Genomic DNA, 21792 nt, shown 5'->3' with positions numbered 1-21792 from the left:
CTTTTTACTGAAAAGGTGCACAGGCAAATCTTGCCCTGAACATTAACTATAGTTAGACTTGTTTATAGAAAAGAAAAAGTATAGGACACTGTTCTCTATACTTAAACACTGCTGAATCACATAAACACAAATGGTAAACACAATCAGTTTATTTTAGATAACCACTGCAGGATGTTCCTTGCCACTGTCATATGAATCTCTGGGTAGAAATTAGGCTGGAAAGGACTTTAAAATAGATTAAATTTCTTCTTAACAACTGTTGGAAGCTTCCCAGGATTCTCTGTGCCAATAACATCAAGACTACACCCCCTAACATCCCTAGCTGGTCTCCTGATGCCAATAAAGCAATAAAAAGGCAGTAATAACAAACATTGTCATATATATATGACACTTATCCATGATCGTTAATTACCTAAGGAGCTACCCTCAGCAAGTTTTCTGTACTACATGAACCACAGCTGTCAAGATTATTTGCCGATTACATTTTTTCTTACTTAAATAAAGCACAGCTGCGTCAACACGCACTAACTGTTGCGAATGGTCATAAAATCATCTGTACCGGCACAGCCAAGGGAAGAAAGATTAAATAGCGCCGTAGCAATAGCACTATTGTTCACGCAGGTCGGAATCACATAGGCTCTACAGTGTTGGTTATAGAAACAGCACAGCAGACTGTAAGGGGCCCAAACTACTGATGAAAGGTACAAAGTCTTCAAAGTTTTAGAAAAAACACAAGTTTAATTAAAAAATGTGAAGAAACTTTGGCATGCCCTTTCAAGAAACCTGACATTCTAAGCCTCTGAAATTCTGCAAATATTTCGAGGCTTAGATAAAAGGGGACTTGTCCTGGAAAAAATGTTCCATGGAGTTTATGCTCACATAAGCCATAAGTTAATTTTATGAGAAGCTGAAAACAGGTTCCAATATTGCATTCCAGGTCATTTCAACATAAAATAAAACAAGGGGAAGGGGACAGACTTGCCAGAAGCAGAAGATTTAATGCTTTGCCTATAAAGAGATTTCAGTCTACAATTTGGGGGGATTTTTACAGAGTTAAAACACGTTTAAGAACTATTTTTATTGCAACTCACATATTGGGTTTTTTCCCTGTGCTGTATAGAAGAATACAATAAATGTGATTTCTTAGCAATATTTTCAAGACCTGATTTAACCGGATTTAATTTGTGATTGCTACCTGAAAAAAAAGACAATGAATCACTTGTTCTACATATAATCAGCATCAGCTTCTCAAATAGTAACAATGAGAACTACAGTAAATCAGGATTATTCGATGTAATACAAGTATTTCATAAATGTGACAAAGTACTACTAGCTTTGAAACAGAAGCAATCTGCTTTATCAGGATCGAGGAAGTGGGAAGCATTTCAACATATAATGCTTCCCACTGAGCTAGGGAAGTTTGTTTAACCAAAAGAAAATCCAGGTTTTTATTTCACATTTCCATGCAAATGCATGGGAACACAAAGGCAATGCAACAGACTGCAACAGTGAATGAACAGTGTATTTTCCATGGTCAAAATGAAAAGTTGCAAACATGTAGTGGTTTGTGGGGGTTTTTTTGTATTCTCATAATGAATTATTATTAAAAAGAGATGAGAAGCAATTTCTTCTTAAATAATACAGCATGATGTTGTACTTCCAGTATCATTTAACAATCTGTGGTATTGCATGAACAAAATTTTTGGAACAATATAAAGGGTTTTTCTCTCTCCCTCCTCCTTCCCCCATTATCTATCATTAATAAGTATCATTTTTGCTTTGTGTGCTTTGGCAGGCCAGATATCTCAGATTTAATGAGAAAAAGCCTGCAATGATAGCAAGAAGAAATGACTGACAAAGGATATTATTTAATACTAAACAGAAAACAAGGAGATTAAATAAGAACTCAGATATCTAGTATGTATCAAGAGACTCCATTCTAGTCTTCCCAGCAAAACTCAACTTCTGTTTTTATAACAAATAACAAACTTGCCAGCATTTTAAATCTAACTCTGCCACCTTTTGCAGATATGACAAAATAATTGGCCTGAAATAATATAAGGGAAGTAAGGACCTCTAACTCTATCTTCCTATGTTAGTCTTAGAAATTACCAATTACTATCTTCCTCATCTTTACATTAATGTACTTCATTTTTAAACCTACATTTTTATTTGATTAGCCATCCCAATATTAAACCCAGACAGTAAATGCTAAAGTTTTCCTAATTGTTTTAACTGACAATTCTTGCTATATTTATAACCATATAGTTTTATATTACTGTCCTTGCTGAAGTTCCAGCAGGACAAAGAGGACTTAAAATGTTATCAGTTCATGCACAATCGTACTAAATAGAGACATGCTATAGAGTTTACATGGCTACATTCATTTTTACATTCTGATATCTATTCTGACAGGCTTTTCATAATCACATGACCCTTCCTCTGTAGAGGAACACCATGACCAAAGTCTTACAGCTCACTGAACCATCTGAAGGTCTAAAAACCCCGGGACACACTTCTTGTGATCTTCCTGCACTGTTATGCAGAAACACACACACAAAATCCCTAAACTGCTGTTGCTTTCCCTTAAAAACTCTGAATTTTCATCTGGTTCTCCACGGCACAGCCCAGTTATGTTTCCTGGGCTACTTTCAGGCAGGCAGCTGGACTCTGGCATCCCTGGTCCCACTAGCCCTTTCCCTGCCCCCCCGGCAGCGATGACTCTGCTTCCCTGCTTATGGGAGGGACCCGTCCTTACTCACCATTTTCGGCACTAAAAGTCTCTATTTCAGAATCTGTAGGAGGTCTGTTATATTTTAAGGCTGCTTCACCATAGCAAGAAAAAGAACCAGATAACAGCTGTGTCTGCATGCTCTTACACTCTCATTTTTACTACTGGATTAATAATAAAATATAAACATAAAGGCTGAAGTGAGAACTAAATTAAACAGGATCTCTCAGCTGAACAACAAAAAACCCAGAAACTAAACTTCAGAGGTGAACTAGGCTTTTCATAAAAATTCTAGGTATTCTTGCTTTTAAATATATTTATATCTCTTCCCAGCATCAGATTTCTTAAGCATTTACACTTACATTCTTTGCCCAGGAAAAAGGAATAAAAACAGAGATGATTGATGCTCAAATAAAGCCAGCCTTGCCGAGGAACTTTTCCTTTCCAACAGCAACATGAATAATAGGTGATCAACTTCTCTGCTTCAGGAAAATTAAATCTGGATTCAAATTTCACCAGGGCTTCTCGGAACTTCTCGGGGTCTTCCTCCTGCTCGGCAAGCTTGCTGCTTGTTTCCTCTGCAATCAGCGCCTGAGTCCATAACAAGATAATATATCAGGATAAAGCTATGGCATTCACACTCGAGCAAGTTGCTACAAGCTACCCATTCAAATTTCAATAACACAACCCTTTCTTACAAAGCAATTCAAATTGATTTGCAGTTTTCACAAATGGAGAAATTTCTGTGGTGTTTGCATCTCTCACACATTTTGAATGCTTCCAAATCAAAACTTCCAGGGGCTTTCTTTTATTATTATTTTTTCAATGAGTCTGGCAAAACCATGCATTTACAGTTTTGCTGCTGCTTATGATCACTGTTATTTGGCGTATACAGAGCAAAGGCAGAGTAACAATTGTGTATGTTGACCAGTACTATTCTCCTATGAAGAGGCAATGCAGTGAGATGTGTCAGTCACTTGTAACATGCTTGGAACCATTGAAAACATGGTTTCAAGAACATCTATGTAAATATAATTAAGTGTTGAGAATTTTAATAGCGGTATTACAACAAAGGAGTTAAGTATGTATTGCACCGTTCAGACAAATAAACTGTTACAGCACCTGGTATAGCTTGCAATTACCAAGCAGTCCTAATATGCCAAAAATCTACAGCAGAGGCAAGGGTCCAAAACCTGGACTTAACATTAACTAATGAAACCTGAAGAATTATTTTAAAATATGTGCTGTGCTAGGTAACAGGCTGTCACAGCATTATCAAGAGAGATTAATTTTATTTGAGCCTTTCAGTGCACTTAGACAAAGTTGTTTTTTTAAGAAAGCAGGATAAAAACTAAGATTTCTACGGTGATCTTTTGCCTCTCCGTCCCCTTCTTCCCCAACTTCAGAGCCCACTGAGATCACAGCAGCAGGGTTGAAATTCACCAAAAACGTTACGTTCCTACAAATTTTCCAGACCAAAAAAGGGGTATAGGGGGAAGAGCACCTCGCTAAAACTCTTAGCCAGGAAAAGTCAGCAGCAGGACCTGAGGTACAGGAGTCACCAGCAGACCCACATCCTCGCCAGCCATCACCGAGCTCCTCTTGGAGTGTATTTTTACTAGACGCAAAGCTCAGGGCACCAGGCTTTCTAAGTTTTACCACACAAACTGTTATTGTTTTAAATCTGGTCCTCGGTCACCAAATCCCTTTACTTTTAAAATTCTTTAGTCTTCCAAAAGGATGCTCATTTCTGCAACCCTGTGGCCAGCCAGCAGCTTCGCTGCAGCGCCCGGCCGTGACTCCCACGTCCTGCAAAGCCACCGGCAGTTTCCACGCCAAATCCTTACGATGCAGGTGCCATGGCACAAGGACCTTGTCCCCTGTCCCTGTGCTGCGGGGACTGTGTCGTTGTCCGCACAGGTGTGCTGCCGGCAGATGCAGGCACTGTGGCTATCACCTGCTGACACCTCTGAGTCCCATCGAGAGGGACAGGAGTATGGAAATGGGCAGGAGAAACTGATGGGTTACAGCTAGGAAAAACACGGGAGGTAGGAGGATGAACGTAGTAAGGAGGAAAAGCTGAGATACAGGAAGGGAAGGTGTTTCATATATTGTTTTGGAAAGGTGAAGGAACTGAAAGCAGATGAAGATAGCTCAGCTGCACATCACAGGGAAGAGAACAGTGAAGCTGGAAAGGGATGGGTGGAATAAAGACTAAATTAGATACTTTGGGTTTGAGATGTTTCCAAGGAGATGCAAGTAAAGATGCACAGATGCCAGCCATATCAGGTGCAAGTGCCACACAGAAAACCAATAAATAATGTTTAGACGGACAAAACCAAATATGAATGACAACAACTTCATGACATTATTTCTAATAAACCACACGTAATCAGGCAGGGAAGGGTAAAAGTAAGAGAGTTCCCTTACCTTCACTTTCCCTTTGACAAAGCTAACAATATCTTCTTTATTGTCAAACACAGACAAAGTATGGAGCAAATTTTGTTCCAGCCATTCCCAGTGCTGGTTTATCTCCTCTGCAGTGGCACCTAGAAAAGCAAAAAGTAGTGTACTGAAATTCATCCTACAAAATAAAATTGAAAGGAAGAAAAAAAAAGTAATAAAACACACTATTTCATTAATCCATTATGAGAAACTGAACTTTCAACCTCAAAATTCTTGGTAGCAAACAGGTTGAAAAGGTCTTGTTCGTAGCAGTATAGTTAGAGAAAAACAAAAACCTCATTGTTTTAGAGAATGAGTTTTAGTGCTTTTAGTTTTATCTTCTCAGACGCTCTTAGCCAGCAAACGCTGCATTAAAAGTCAAAGCAGAAAAAACAGCAAAACTTCATCCTGAGCTGCTGGACTGTAGCTTATTTTGACATGAAGTTCCTTAACCAGCCACTGGAAACCTCTGATTTACGTCCTCCTGTTCCCAAAAGTCCCTGATCTTCCTTTCTCCCTCCTCGGTACACACATGCATAAACACACACCCCACACACATGCACACCCTTTGAAAGGAATATACATGGTCATAATCTGCATCCTGTTTTAAAAGCTCTCTATAATAATTAAAGTACCTAAAAATAAAAGAGTTTGGTTCAGCACACCTACAAGGTCTACAAGAGCACAATTCTGCAGTTTGAGGAAGAAATACAGAACAGAAAATCTTTGACAAACACAGATTTTCAAATCTTTAAGGCTTCCTTCTCCAAGGATTTATTTGAGGGGTTTGCTGCTGTTGTTTAAATGTAATGTGTTCACACTAACTCCAGAAATAATATTTCAGTCACCACCTATTTGCTTTGGCTCTTTCTGCTTGAAACTGAACTGTTGCTGCATCACACGATTACAGAAAAGTCAGAGCAAGATGGGCACCATACAGAGCAATGAGGGAAAATCTGCCCCCTCCAGATCTTACTGGTCAGTGATTAAAAGTTATAGGTAAAAAAGTAAAGGCAGCAAAAGTTCATTTTCCTAATGCCTTGCTAGTGGAAGAAAGAGAAGTAGGTGGATGTAAGAGACATACAAATCAGATTAATATAATAATAAAATGAATCTCAAATAGAAGACCCATTATCTCAACATTTGATATGTGTGTACATTAGAGATGCATCATGTTGCCTCACAACAAAAAAAATGATAAATTTAGCTAAGGATTTTCCACTTTCCTCTGCTCTGTTTTCCATGCAGAATGCCAACTGGCAGGGAAACTTCCCAAGCTTTAACTTCCTTGACAGAAAGGTCCTGTGACAGAACTTCATAAATATCATTAATCAAGGTTAAATTAGAAAAAAAAAAAAAATAAAATCACTAAAGAAGAGACACTTAAATGCCCTTTAGGTAAAGAAAACAAATTATATCAATGGTTAAGAACACCACAAATACACTCACTTTATACTGAAAAGGCTGCGCAAAGCAAATACTGAGTTGAATTTTTATTTCTGAGCAACCTAAAAGATACCAACCGTATGGGAGAGCTGGTGGGCTTACTCACGTGAAATAAGCCGTGAGCAAGACATCTTTCACAGCAGCACCCACACTGCTCGGACTGCTCTGAGCCTGGGCTCTGGCAGCAGCTATCTCCCATCGGGGGTACTGCAATCCTGCCTGCCTGCCTTTAGCTATCTCCAGGGATTCTGCTCAAATACTGCAAGATCTCCCTGCCCCTTTCATTTGGTCAGGCCAAGCCCTCAGCCTTTCTGGTCCTTCTTTATTTCTAATTTCCATTTCACGGCTTAAAGTCGTCCTGTGATTTGTCCCAAGCACTGACAATCTCTTCCTTATCCCTCTTCCTGTGCCGATGCTCTGCACAGCATTTTATTCCACCTTTTACCCACCTTCTTCATGTGCCTGTGCCAAATGTACGCTTAGTCTAACCACAGCCTCACTCCTCATAATCTCTTCTTTAAACTCACTTCTCACCAATCCCTTTGCTCTCCCTCTCCCGAAACCTACTTCACTTGACTGGGACTTGGGTTTCTGTTTTGCCCACAAGCCTTCTGAAAGGAAAATCCTAAGTGGCTCTACACTAGGGCTGAGGTTAGCCTTTTTTTTCTTCCCATACTGGTATAACATGATTAACCATCTGGATTAAAACATCTCTGCCAGAACAGCCGTGCTGGGCAGAGATCAGACTTCCTAGCAGCCCTCAGAGATTTGCGAAAGTCTGTAACACAGATCTGACCCTTACGCATATATTATCATTTAAGCCTACAGCTCCTGGAACAGAGGACTGCCAACACACAATTAAAAAATGTCATTTTAATTAACTGCCTAATGACATGATGGCTACCCCTAATGAATTTACACCGGGAGACTGGAAGGAGCTCCTGGAGCTGCTCCTTGTCCTTGCTATACAGCAGGAACCTTAATTTGACTCACTGCTCCTTCCAAATCCAGTAACAAAACTCTTAGCATCGTATTTGTGCAAAGCACCTTGCTCAGACAGGACAGAGCTGAGCGAGCAGCGATGGCCGCTTCCGCACAGGGAAAGTCCTCCAGCTTGCTGAGACAAGGGTCGGGTGATGCTGTTCCTCTGACTCCTATTGCCAGTGCCAGGTCTCCCCTGGACACTCACATCAGGTTTTCACAGCAGTGATATTATTCAGAAACAACTTCTGCTACCGTGGTTTTTCATTTCTGCGCAGCTCTGGCAACCGCGTACGTCCTACCCACACAGCATACAAAACAGAGCCCTCTGCTTTCCGCTCTGTTACTATAAATCTCATTTTCTCCGGGCTGAGCATCCATTCAGAAGAGCCAAAGAGAATTTTAGAAAACATTAATCAAGTAAGTTTATCTCAGCAAAATCCTTAACCATTCCTACCAGGCAGGTTTTTGATTTGTAGTTCCTTTAATATAAAAGAAAAAAAACCTGTGGGCAGTAAGAGTGTGGATAGGGCAAGGATCAGCCCCAGAAAGGAATATTACATGTATTCAAATGATCAAGAAGCCCATGACAGCAACACTGATCTTACTCTTCCAGTGAAATCTACCTGGCTTCATCAGAGGACTGTAACAGCATGAAGCTCTTAAATTTCTCCATGAGATGGCATTATTTAAATATAAAAAGGAGGCAGGTAGGGATATAAAGCATAGAGCTATTGCAAAATGAAGAAAACCTACCCACAACAAAAATAGCACAAACAGACTTTACGCAACCTTCTTCACACACATCTGGCACAGGGAAAAATTCCCAGTATTAATGGAGAACATGCAGAGGGATCACTGCTGAACCAAGGAAGAAATGCTGAATGACCTTGTACAGAGGAAGGGGGCAAATATATATATATATATAGATTGCCCCTTCCATTTGAAGGACTACTATGTCAAACACCATCAACAACATGTCAACACTTACATTAGCTAACTATTTCATGGCTTGATCCATATAAGAAAGGAAAGAACAGAATAAGAGTAAGAATAAGAATAGAATAGAACAGAACAGAATATTTTCAGTTGGAAGGGACCTACAATGATCATCTAGTCCAACTGCCTGACCACTTCAGGGCTGACCAAAAGTTAAAGCATGTTGTGAAGGGCATTGTCCAAATGCCTCTTAAACATTGACAGGCTGGAGCCATTGCCCACCTCTCTAGGAAGCCTGTTTCAGTGTTTGACCATCCTCTCGGTAAAGAAATGCTTCCTAATGCCAAGTCTAAACCTCCCCTGGTGCAGCTTTGAACCATTCCCAAAGGAAAACCTGCAGTAAATTTCAATGCTGGATTTTATAGACCAGCACAGAAGGGATGAGAACAGGCCTGCAGACTGGCCAGGCAAGAACAGGATGAATGGAACAAGCACACCCAGATGGCCTTTACTGTGCCACGGGAAGGTTGCTGCAATTCACATCGATATCACTTTCCTGAAGATGAGCCCAACCTTCGGAGGTTGCAGAAACACTGCAAAAGGGATTAGTGCACAGCAGACCAGGCAATTAGATGTTCCCCCGACAACTCTACCTCCTAAATCATGTAGCATCTTCCAAATGTTCCAGTTATATTTCATTATAACCAAGTGGGGTAAGAGGTTTCATGGTAAGCAAGCGAAAGGCTAGACTGGTGAAAGCCTAGACTAAGTAGCTTCTAGCTGTAAGGAACAATTACTGCTGCAGGAAAAAATCTGCATATGAAGAGAGAACCACACTACTTTGCAAGAGACAGAAAATTAACGCAAAACACCCTCAGCTAAACAAGCTTTCTATAGAAACTTAATGTTCCTAGTTAACACTTTTTCATAATTCCTATCTGGGATTTTAACCAGAGGTTAATTTGGTTGTTAAACAAGCTGTAGGCAGTAGCTTCCCACGCACACACTACTAGCTGGGGTTACCTTGAGCTTCTTGGACATGCAGACACTGACCATGCTCAGAATTGGTTTGGGGTTTTCCGTCTGTGACTCACCAATAGCTACGGCCCAGTAAACTTCTGATCCGTTCAATAACTCACCACATGCAATGGCAGAGTAAACCTGTGAGCCTGGAACTTGGAGTAAAATTCGAAATGGAGCGACGCGTGCATTAGAGTCTAACACAGCGTCCAAGGCACCAACCAAGCGACCTGAAAAGAAAAAGGGGGTAAAGAGAATTAGCGCCAACTTTCACTTCTGTAGTCTGCAAGTATTTTCACATCTAAAGCCATAAAATTAAAACACAGAACATAACGATAACAATTCTTCCCCTATTTTATGCTGCAATTTACAGATGCTCACAAAGCGAAAGGCAAACCAGATTAGAAGATCAAAAGCATATCGAGTTCTCTGCATTTCTGGTTTTGCTTCTTATATATGTATATAACCACAGAACTGAAGTGGAAAGACCTGAGGGCACCTTAAGAAGTTACTGTTCCAGCCCTGCTCTGAAACTGGATAAATACACCTGTGCCATAAGCGGTGTTTGTCTAACCTGTTCTTCAAAACCTCCCACAACCAAGATGCAACAACTTCCCCAGCTAGCCTCTTCCACTATTTTCATTAAGTATTCTTACAGAAAAAAACCACCCCAAACAAACAAGCCAACCACCACAATCTCAAACCTTCTTGCTGGAAATTAATCCTGCTCCCTGGAACACGGAGAGTAATTGGCCACAGGCGTTTTTGATGTTAATGCCTGACATACTGAAAAAGTATCATCATGGTTGCCCACCCTTTAATGATTTCTCTTTTTCTAAAGAAACTCAAATCACCTCATTTCTTCCTTACAGGTCATATTTTTAAAGACCTCATTGTTCTTGAGCTTAAACTGGAACCTCTCCAGCTTATCTTTGAGCGTGACACTCCAAACTGGACATGATGCTCACTACTAGTGAAGACTCAGCCATAAGAAGAGTGGAAAATCACCTCCTGGGTGTATCCTGCATACACACCACTGTAACCAAGACAGCTCGCAGCAGTATCCCACTGTAAATCGGCACTTGACGTAAATACAGGCAAACTCATTTTGGAGAGCTGGAGCAATTGCTGCCCCCCAGAAGGATTTTTCAGTCTGAAGGCCAGCTGGAGCTGCCACCCCCCTGCCCCCAGCAGGGAGAACCAAGCTATGCATGAAAAAGTTAGCCAAATGCCATGATTTGCGAGCTGGCATGGTAAAGTAACTTAGAATTCATTTATGGTGCCTATAAATTGCAGTTCAGGAGCAGCTTTATATTCAACTCCCCTATACTGTATGTCCTGCAGAGACAAAACCTCCTATGGAGAGGGATGGCAGACAGCGAGGAATGGCTTTACCATGTTTGCTTATGTCACTACAGTATCTAGTGACATAAGTATCTGCAATACTACATTTTCCCTTTGCACATTTAATTTTTCCAACCTGTTGTACTTCTGCTCCTTCACCATTAACCCAGCACAAAAGGAACTATTCTCAGCCTCCAGAAGTTTTGCCAGCCCTTGGCACCACATGCAGTTTTTATAATTGCATTCTCCAGTCCATCACCCAAGTGATTAATGGAAACAATAAAATGAGACCTACAAAGTCCTCATCTGAAATGCCTTCTCACTTGGACAACATACCACTGCTAATTAATTTGAGTTCGGCACAACAAAGCAGCAGTGTAACCACTTTCTGGTCTAGGAGGTGTAAGAAGCTCACATGGAACAGCATCAAAAACCTTCCAAAAGCAAAGAAAATTACATCAAGTACTTCCCCCTCGCATTCACACACACCACTGACGATGCTTTCAAAGCCAAACAGAAGTTGGACACAGTATGTTTTAAAAATGTATGGTGAGATATTATTCAGCACCAGTTTGCTTCTCAGCTTAATAAATGTACAGATATTACACCCACCTATTTAAAATGGAGACCTGAATTTGGAGACCAATAATACGTATAATACCAGAAAATGCTAAATGCTTTCCTGTAACTGCAAGAAAAGGACAGAAAAATTCATCCAGGTATAAGACCTAGCAAATTATCTGTGCTCACAGAAAACAAAGCACCAACTTCAGTGTACGGTCTTCAGAACAGCTGGATTAAAGCCAGTAAGACAGTATCAAATGATGCAGAGAACAAAAATAGGGTTTACCTTTCAATTTTCAACAGACTTGAACAAGAAAAAAAAAAGATGATGACACTTACGAAGTGCTGCGCATGTTTTCCCCTAATGATGGATCTAGGGGAAAGATTTCTTTTTCATTTCACTAAAGTCATGGAAAAAAGTCAACTAACATTAAGTGCTACCAAAATCCCAAGAGAACGTTTAATGAACATCCGATTTGTGAAATACTTTTTTTTTTTTTCAGAAATCATGAAAAAACACAGAAAGCACAGAAGTAGCTGCAAAATTTTGTTTTCACTTCTTAGCCAGTGCAAAATTAAATTCCTTTTTCTGTTCCTGAATAACTGACCAGAAAAACCAATTCCTCTTCTCACTGTCTACTTCTGCTTACAATTTCCATTTTGCTTACCAGCTATTAAAAAGTTTCCTCCTTCAACTGTGAAAAAAAAAAAAAAAAAAAAATCTCCCTTGTGTAAACTACCCATAGCTAAAATATTAACTGAGAATGGCAAGGAGGAGCCAGAACTAAGAATCAACGAGAAGAAGAAAAGAGCGTGGTCATCAGGATACCTGCCAAAAGAAAGCCCAAGGGGCCTGCCCCCCATCCTAAGGACGCAGCAACCCCACACCTAAATCACTCTAAGCCAGCGCTGTGGTTGACGGTGGGTCCCGTCCCCGTGCTTGGGTCTCTTCCCAGCCCCCGGCAAGGCTATCCACCATCGCTGCAGGCTGTGCAGCAGACCCTCCATTCGTCTTTTCAGAAGTCTCCTGCCAAACACGGAGCAGCAGCCTTGTTTGGCAGGTCCCCACGACTGTGGTTTATAACCTGTACTTCTGCAGTGGTTCAGCTGCACATAAAGTTGCTGCTTAAGTGCTGAAAAATAAAGGAAAGACTGACAGAGGCAGAAAAAAGGGGAATTATTACAAGCACATTTGCAGGAGCATGAAAAGGATTCAACGCTAATAAATACACCCAGGCCTAATATGATCCTTTAGTTGAAACCGTAGCAGCATGAAAATTGCTAAAACTAGAGGCAAAGTTTTTCCAGTGTGAGTTGCCTCATACTCATTGGGGGTAACTTTCACATCCTAACACTTGTGTTACGCTTCTCACTGAGCATCGAAAAATAAGCAACCCAAAAATCCGTGAACAAACAAACAAACAAGCCAGAAACTTTGCACAGAATAGTGATTTTGAAACATGCTTTGAAAAATATCTAGCTTGTGAGCAAGCACCTTTCTAATAATGTGTCCTAACCGCCTGTTCCATGGAAGGGTCTCTGATAAAATAGGGTCTGCTTATGAAATAAAAGGGTCTCTGGCTCACATGTTGATGCATTAGCATGCCTTCAGTTAGGATGCAGCAGACCTCTTCCATATCACAGGCAACAGTGAAACCAGTTATACTACAGGACAGTCAAAAATTAAAAGGGAACAGAAGCAGAGGGGAAAAAGAGAAGAACTGCTACACTGGTTTCCTTCCCAAAATTCCCATCGTTTTTCTTCTTTTTAGTCTATATGGGCCAAGATTTTTGGGAGGAAGTTAAAATTCAGAGTACCTCTTTCCCTTTAACAAGCTAGTCCACCAACTTCTCGTCCGTTTTTTGACCTCCCAAGATGCAGAAGTATTTCAGGAAAGCAGTTAACTGTACAGTAACTGCACTAAGGAAAGCTGCAGACACAGGTTTGCAAAGCCTTCTGCTAAAGACTGCTGACAGAACATCGCAGGTTCCTCAAAAGGTACAAGTTTCTTCATGCAAAAAGAATATTCCCAGGCTAAAATTCATATGCAAGTTTCAGGTGTAATGTATACTTCTGACAAATATGGAGGAGGGAACAGCATAAGTGGAAAAAGACACACCTCTACTGAAATTATATGCTTCTCCTCAACAAATCTGATCACTTTAGCTGTAGGCTGGATTTCAGGTAGAGGGAACATCTACCTATATTTTTTCAGAAGTAAGTCTATAAAACAAATCTGGAAAACTCGCTACAAATCCCACACGTGGTAGTTTTTATTTCACTGAAACGTCTACTTTTGTGCATATTTTATTGCTTCAATACTGGAAATCAGAATGCCTCCAAGTAAAACAACACTGTTGTACTTCTAATTGCAAATCCATTTTTATCAAATGTACATGCATATTACAGATACAACACCACAAATAAACTGAAATATAAAAATTAGCAAGGAACCATTTCAAATTCTGCAATAGGTAGGGAGTGTCTCCCTTTTACAGAGGTCAATCTGTAACCTAATGGAACGCAAACAGGACATCAGGCACAATGAACTTGTCGAGCATTTCTTCACAGAAAAAAAGGTAAGTCAAGGATATTTTATAATGATCGGGTTCTCAAATGATTTAACTACCACAAGTGCACCACTCTTCATCTTTAAAGACATGGTTCGTTATACCCCCACAGAAATATAAAAGATCCCATTACAAGTTATCCTGTGTCATGTTCATAACTAATCTAGAAAAAGGAACATGTTTACAGAAAGTTAATCTAATTTCTACGAAACATACCGTATCTTTCAAACTAAAGAATGCAGGCTCTTTTCCCAGATCGGTGTTAATTATCCACGTGGTATTTCAAAAATTCTTTTAAACTTCTGAGACACTGGGCAGAGGGTGATTAAAGCTGAACTCAAACTGAAAGCTGGAACTGAAAAACTATCTATTATTTCCATCTTTTAAGACAATACTCAAGAAACAGTCCAAGGCACTAACAATTATGCCTGCCTCAACAGCACATGAATTAAGGCACCCTCTACATAGAGCAAGATGATTTCTGCTTACCTCCATCATATTTTAAAGGCCTTAAACGGAAATTTTTCAGAACTACTCAAATGCCTTCCCATAAATGGGATGGTCATTTCAGTAGCTAAGCCATGCTGCAAGGCAGAGGGACTTGGACTGATCACTTAAGAGTCTGGGACCAATAAATTAATAAAATCCTCAAAAAATAAAACAAAAAGGCAAAAAGGCCAAAGCTGCTATTGCCTTTTTTTTTGGGGGGGGGGGAAGAAAACTTAGTTAAATCTAAGGGTAAGTGACAAAGAAGCCTGCAGTACCACAATACTGGGCAACATTACCCTTCCAGTTTTACTTTGTTTTTAAATAAGACATCTGGTCACCACAGCCAGGATCTTTTTTTTAACACAAACTCATAAATTCACTACAAAGCAGGGAGTGAAGGTCAATGTAGTTCAAAGAAACAGTAACATGCAGTATCTGCAATTAGTTGGTAAGAAACTCTGATGGCATTTCTAAAACCTGGGGAGCTGCAGGCCAGATGCTCACAAGGAGGCACCTCTTCCCACCCGTGTGCCGCAGCCCTGAACTTCCCAAATCAAGCATTTACACCCCGTCTCCCAAAACCAAAGGGATCACACAGAAGACAGAGTCCAGCCTATGCCACCAGCATCCTGCAGAACAGCCTTAGCCCCTGCGCAAGCAAACCAACTACTGCAGAAGACTGAAGCAGAGAGAAAACTTTCCTTCTGCTTCTCTCTGGTCTATTGGGAAAAAAAAAAAAAAAAAAAAAAAGACTTGAGGTTTCCAATGCACCTGAGACCAGCACAGCTGGACAGATGTACAACAAAGCCCGCCTTAAGAATATCTGCCAAATCGAGCCCTTCCGAGAAAACAGGCAGAGGACCACCGCAGTACCTGGACCCAAACCAGTGTGCCAAGATGTTCAGCTCCTCCAGAGCTCTTGGCCGCAGGCACCTGGCACTTCCAACGTCAGGGAAGCGGTGGCACGGCACGATGCCTGCAGTGACTGCTCGGTGGCTGCTCTGCACGGCTGTGCAGAAGAGCAGCTGGTGGCTATGCTCACCCGTACCATGCCAAAGCCCTGTTTTAAAGACTCATACCCTTTTTTTTCAATCAGAATAGGATATTTTTGTAAGACAAAACCACCAAATTGAGGGATTTATAATTACAGCCACAGCCCAGCATCCTGCCAGGCTCTTGCTCCGGTACAAAGCCATGAAGCGTAAAGCATGCCTCTGAATTCATCCTCGGGAGCTCACTGCTGCTCACTACTTCTGCTCCTCCACCAGAACACTGAGGGCTGAAAGCAAAACAAGCCCAGGAAGCAAAAACAGCGGTCTGACAAAACCAATACTTTACCCGAAAGGAGAAAGCTCTTCCCATGAAGTGGAAGGAACCAACAGGACAGGTTGCTTCCAAGCGGATACAGTTTCGCAAGGAGAGTTAATAGCTGCAAGAAGCACTCTAAACTGTTCAGGCATGCAAACTGGGAGAAAAGAGCAAATCAAACAATTCAGATGATCACAAAAATAAAGTTGGGGGTTTTTTTAGGACAGTGAAATTGAACTAACAGCTTCAATAAAGCAGAATTGATCTTGGCTCTTGGAGGCAGAGAAGCACTCCGTACCCTGAATCCTAATTACACCTCACATAGTTTCCTCCATCTCGCAATGATTTGCAAACAATTAGAGTCTCACAATAGGCATGGTGGGCAGCAATTAGCCACCCTAGAGGAGGCAAGCAAACCGGCTGAATGAGCAGCCCACCACCAGGCAGCAGAACACAGGGAGGGATGCGTGGATGTCCCTGTTCCCCGGCCCCCCACCGTCCCTGTGCTCCAGGTGGAGCAGAAAGGTGGTTTCCACACCAACTGGGATATCTTGGGACGGCACCAGATAGGAGTTGCTCGCCTGGCTCTGCAAGATATCTCAGCAGCTCTCCCTAGGAGCAACGTCCTCGCTGAGAGCAGGATGGGGGGATTACAAAGCTGGCTCCCACCCGGCCTCAACGACCCCACCACAAAGATCCCCAACTGGTGACTACAACCCCGTACCTGCCCCGAGGCAAGACCCGGAGCTGAGATGCCCTGTGCACCGCTGCCCTCTTCATCCTCACCTCTTACAGCCCAGCCAGAGAGCACTGCTCATTCCACAGGCACCGGGCAGTACAGGCTGGGGTGGAGGCTTCCGAGCCGCACCGAGGTCCGACATGGCCCAGGACGGTGGGCATGAAGCTACTGGTGGCCAGCGGTGGCCCCCAGAATAAATGTTTGGGGACATCTCTATGTCTTTTGTACCATCTTGAGTTGATTTCTTTAAAAGTTCAAAACTCGGGCGTTTAACAGGTTGTTACTTTCACTCAGGCCTCCCTAAAATCCACATTTTTTGTTGGTTAAGAACACCGTCAGTTAGGCAAGGCCACTAACGACAGCAGCTCCACGTCTTGGCTTTACACCAGCCACACCGTCTTCCCTGAATTCTGCAAAATTATATAAACAGGTTTTGATACAATACAGCACCCATGAGGGAATATTTCTCATTAGGCCTCCCCCACCAAAAAAAAATTTGCAGAACTTATTTGGGCAAATACATAAGAAAAAGGATGAAGGAGGACTCCTCCAAGGGCTGTAAAGAAGGCTGTGTTTCTTTTGTAATGATAAGGGCTCACCACATTTGAAGATAAGCACAGACAACATTAGATTTCAGTTTAAAGACCTAATGCTCCAAGCATTTACTCACCCACAGAAATATCAACATTCGAGCCCTTACATTACTTACAGCATGGGCTTTGCCAGATCAAACACTGCCACTAGGTAAATTGGTTTCTGTTGTTTTTGGGGGTTTTTTTCTTCCCCAATCTGGCACGTAGAAACAAACTGAAACAAATTGTTTAATCATTATTCCTCAGTCCCAGTGCTCCGGGGAGGCTGGGCATGAGAAACAAGGGGAGTTCGGGCATTTCACTGCAGAGGTCGGTGCCTTGTGGTCCCCATGACTCCTGTATCCCTGGGTGGGATGCTGAGATCTTGCTCCAGCATCGGACCACCGCGTGGGGAGGGAAAGACCACAGCGGGGAAAGAGACGCGAGCCGAACTGTGCACCCGCTCTCCCAGGACGGTGGAAATGGAGCCACAGCCCTGCAGCACTGGTTATTTCTGCCGTGGCAGGGCTCTCGCAGCTGCTTATCTCAGTTCCCTGCCATCAGTCCAAGTCAGGCTGAGCCTATTTTTATAGCCCCAAAGGCCGCACGGCCAAATGCTTCCATTCTCATGTTACAAGTGAAAATACCTGAAACTGTTTTCCACCTGGAAACGGACGAGGAGGTGGGACACACAAGCTGCAGTCCTGTAAAATACCCAGACACAGGGCACTACTTGGGGCAATATGAAAAAAGTCTCTCTCATTTTTGGTCGGTGCTGTAAGTAACGCTGAAGAGACCTATCTAGCATTACTTAAACTGCCACCACAGACACGCTCTATTATTTTAGAAGGAAGAGGGTTTTTTCCTTTGAGGGTGGTGAGGCACTAGAGCAGGTTGCCCAGAGAGGTTGTGGATGCCCCATCCCTGGCAGTGTTCAAGGCCAGTTTGGATGGGGCTTGGAGCAACCTGGTCTGGTGGAAGGTGTCCCTGCCCATGGCAGGGGGGCTGGAACTAGACGATCTTTGAAAGTCCCTTCCAACCCAAACCATTCTGTGATTTTCCTGCCTTTTTCTGTGCCATTTGGCCTCCACAACATGAAAATAAAAAGCCATTGTAATCGTTCACTGGATGAGCGTTGCACAGGCTGGTGGTCAGACACAACCCAGCCCCTCCTCTCCATGCACAGGTACATCTTCACCTTTCATATTAGTATTTAACACAACGTTAGCATTTCAACACAAGTACCTGCGTTTCACTTTACCCATCTCAGCGTCTCTGTGCTTTAGGAGCAGGAAACCCACCCCAGAAAGGCAAGCAGAGGCAGCCAGAGCAGCACGCACAGTTCAGGAGGCTCAGGGTCAGGAATCGGGGTGCCCGGCTTTGCAGGCAGGAGCCTGGCTCCCCCTGTTCCCATCCCTCCTTCCAGCTCATGCCTCCCAGCCAAACACTCTAACAGAGAAGCCACCCTCTTGGGAAAAAGCTTATAAGCATGCATTCTCCTTAAAAAATGTTAACAGTAAAATAAGGAGGAAAAAAAAAAATAAAAGGGGAAAAAAACCTGCCGATCTGAATTCCAGTTGTGGGCAAGGCTAGATAACATTCTGATGAGAGTCCAAGCTTTCAGTAAAGTATTTGGATTTCCCCCTCTCCTTGTGCGAGGCTTCAGAGAGTGCTCTTCCTTCAGAAAACAAAACCACGAATACAGACAACAAGCACTACCAATATCCTTTATTAACATCATTACTGTGGCGTCTTCCTATGCTCAGTCTGTTGCATGTAAAATAAAAGTGCCTTTTTTTTTTTTTTTTTTAAATTAGAGCTCAGATTGAGCCTTTATCTATCAGTAACTTGTTTTGGTGTCTTGGACATATTTTAAGACAAAAAGGCAAGCTGTTTTGAAGACTGTATTGGGACAGATCTTTTAATATGCTACTCATTTTGCCTTTCACCCCTCCAAAAGGTAAAAATGTTTACAGGGATACCCATTTGAATTCTCTACTAAAAAGCTAAGTCTTCACCATATTTTTGACCCTCTCCTGCTACCATATAATGAAGAGGGGCAATCTAGATGGATTCCGATCTTAGTCGTGGGAAACCTCAACCTCTGCGGTTCCCTTGCTGCCTTTCTCTGAAACAGACTCCACTGGAACCTTGGGAGATGCACAGGGCTACTAAAAGCCGATGCATTTACAATTATTACAGTGCTGTTTGGACCAGAGAGTATGAAAGAGCAGCAAAAGATCTTTTGCTTTTTAAATTACCAGGAAAAGGACATAGAGCTTATCAACAGCCATTTTTCTTTTTGCAATAAAAAATGAAAAGCCAGGCAAGGGGAAAATATAGAAGAGAGCTCTTACCACGTAACTAGTCAGATCTCCATTCACAACCAAGAGGTGCTCTGTAGATCAGTTCAAAAGCTACTGCCCTGCAAGAATTTTATTTAAAAGAAAAAATAAAATCCTAAGATGGGAGTTTACTTCAATTGCTGGCATATAGCTCAAGGAACTGTATTTATCATGCCTACCACATTTATTTTTATTAAAGGAATAATAAGGGTCAGATTCATATACAGAAGATGCTTCTTTTTGCTCGTGTATTATCTGATATTTAAAGTTGTGAACCATAAAGGTTTATATGAGCTGAAGAAGAAGTTAATTTCTTTTCAAAATGTTCATCCTCTGCGAGCTGCAAATGGTCTAAGAACACATCCAGCTTGGAAAGTGCCCTGAGCTGAAAATGGAGGCTGGAAGAATAGTAGGGGGGAATATCATACTTAAAATAAAAACACGGGTAAAACGGGAACAAAACATAATCTTTTATTGATCTCTTTCAAGCAAGAAGTTAAAGAAGCACTGTATCTCAAAAAGTAAAGACAAAAAGCTGCTTGAAACAAGAGTTCATTTTAAAGTTTTATTTAACCCTAATTATAAAAGGGAAAATTCACAAGTATTTAAAAGAATCCTAAGTGGGTTTTTATATATTAAGAGCATGCAATGTGAAGTACTGTGTAAACAGCAACTGCAAAGCTAGCTGCTTGGGAAGAGTGAAAAACTACCCTCAGTCCAGTGCTCATGATGAAATCATTCCCAACACCTCCCAGAACAAGCAGTTTAGCTGTCAAAATGCATAAAACTAATCTAATCAAACAGGAAGGTGAATGAAGCTTTCAGCATCCCCTAATAAAAACGAAAGTAGTGGTTCACTTACAGGCTAAACCATCTTGCACTATTCTACCATAAGGCATTTGACAGTATTTTTGACTACAGATGGCATCTCAAGCTTATGTAACCTCAGAACCAAAGATATCAGCAAGTACCAAATCCAGCCAACTCTCACCTGTTAACCACGGCTACCTCACAAGCCTTTTTGTAGGGATACCTAACAAAATCTCCAATTACAAAAAAAAAAAAAACAGAACCAACAAATTGCTGAGCTAAATAACTTTTAAAAGTCTATAACTTAAAATTAGTTATTAGTTAAAAAATTATAATTCAGTTTCTGTAAAGTATTTCTAAAACATTACCAATTTCCTTCCTAAGTGTCTGATCCAACAGAGCTCTCAAGTAGATATCCAGGTAAAGCGGCAGGTTAAACATTTACTTGAAAGGTGCATCCCTCAGGAAGACAGAAACCAGAATGACACTGGTCAGGTAATGAAGAGTTAAACACAGCCTCCATCATTTTTTGTACCCGCTGCTTGCTAGCCCAGTGTGCATTTGGTAACTGCCCTAGGACACAAATTAAGAAACAGTAGTAAACATAGTCTCTCTCTTACAAACATCTGCTCAGAGTCTGACTGAAAAACAGTACTCAAAGAAAGAAACGTAGATACGGAAGAAAAGCGCTTTTGTGTGAGAGATTGTCTCTAGTCCATCCTTCAGGAATTAAACCCACATAAAATATACCCTCCAGCTGTGCTAACTTACTCTTACATAATGGATAAAATGCCCTGGTAAGGAGAAAGAAGCGTACTGGAAGAAAAAAAACCCATGCAAATATGAGAATAGGGCCATAAACAGATGTCCTCACTTCGGTTCAGTGCAAATACCATGTTGTAGTAACACAGGCAAGGGCAGCTCAGGCGTTGTACCCTTCCACCCTGTTTAAAGCAAATTATGTCATGGGTGGTTTGCTGCCCCATCTACTGATGAAATGGGAGTCTCCCAGGGGCTTTCTTCTGCTGATCCCGCATGGGTCTAACACAGCCTGAGGATACGCAGCCTCCTCCTCCTCCTCACTGGAGGAGCTGTGAGATTCTCCTTTACCATGGTACCTGCTTTCACATACAGGATCTTTCACACCTTTGAAACATCTACCTTTCCATCAAACTTAACTGCAGTTGGCCAGGGCTCAAGTTACTAAAGGGAAAAGAAAACAGATATGGATATTGTTCTCACTTAAGCTTCACTTCCCCAGTAAAACAAACAAAATCTTCTAATTTAGGGCTCTACAGCTTGGTAGACCATACTCTGAAATATGGTGGTGCTTAACTGCCCGTTTTATCTGTCAGTTTGAAAAAGGCAGGTACTAATAAAGCGTCTCTGTAGTCATGTAAAGCAAGAATCAGGAGGTAAGCTTTGCACTGAAAGCACTTATCAGCAAAGCCCAACCGTTTTCTCAGTACAGGTCTCTGTTTTGCCCAT

The 21792-nt window shown here is 41.7% G+C and overlaps 1 protein-coding gene across 1 annotated transcript in view; it reads right to left on the bottom strand.

The window, feature by feature from the left end:
* Positions 1–16719, bottom strand: part of TBC1D8 (TBC1 domain family, member 8 (with GRAM domain)) — a 42666-nt gene extending 25947 nt beyond the window's left edge. The window contains exons 1-5 of the mRNA XM_010575807.1: positions 16632–16719; positions 15331–15539; positions 9682–9829; positions 5162–5280; positions 3094–3322 (exon numbers count right to left, since the gene is read on the bottom strand). Of these exons, the coding sequence (XP_010574109.1) occupies positions 3094–3322; positions 5162–5280; positions 9682–9829; positions 15331–15539; positions 16632–16719 (793 nt within the window). The remainder of the gene's footprint in view (positions 1–3093; positions 3323–5161; positions 5281–9681; positions 9830–15330; positions 15540–16631) is intronic.
* Between the last annotated feature and the right edge of the window lie 5073 nt (positions 16720–21792).

The sequence above is a fragment of the Haliaeetus leucocephalus genome, unplaced genomic scaffold, assembly GCF_000737465.1.
Source record: "Haliaeetus leucocephalus isolate CR32 unplaced genomic scaffold, Haliaeetus_leucocephalus-4.0 Scaffold495, whole genome shotgun sequence".
NCBI lineage: Eukaryota > Metazoa > Chordata > Aves > Accipitriformes > Accipitridae > Haliaeetus > Haliaeetus leucocephalus.
The sequence above is the reverse complement of the archived record's forward strand: the minus strand, read 5'-3'. Positions and strand labels throughout refer to the sequence as shown.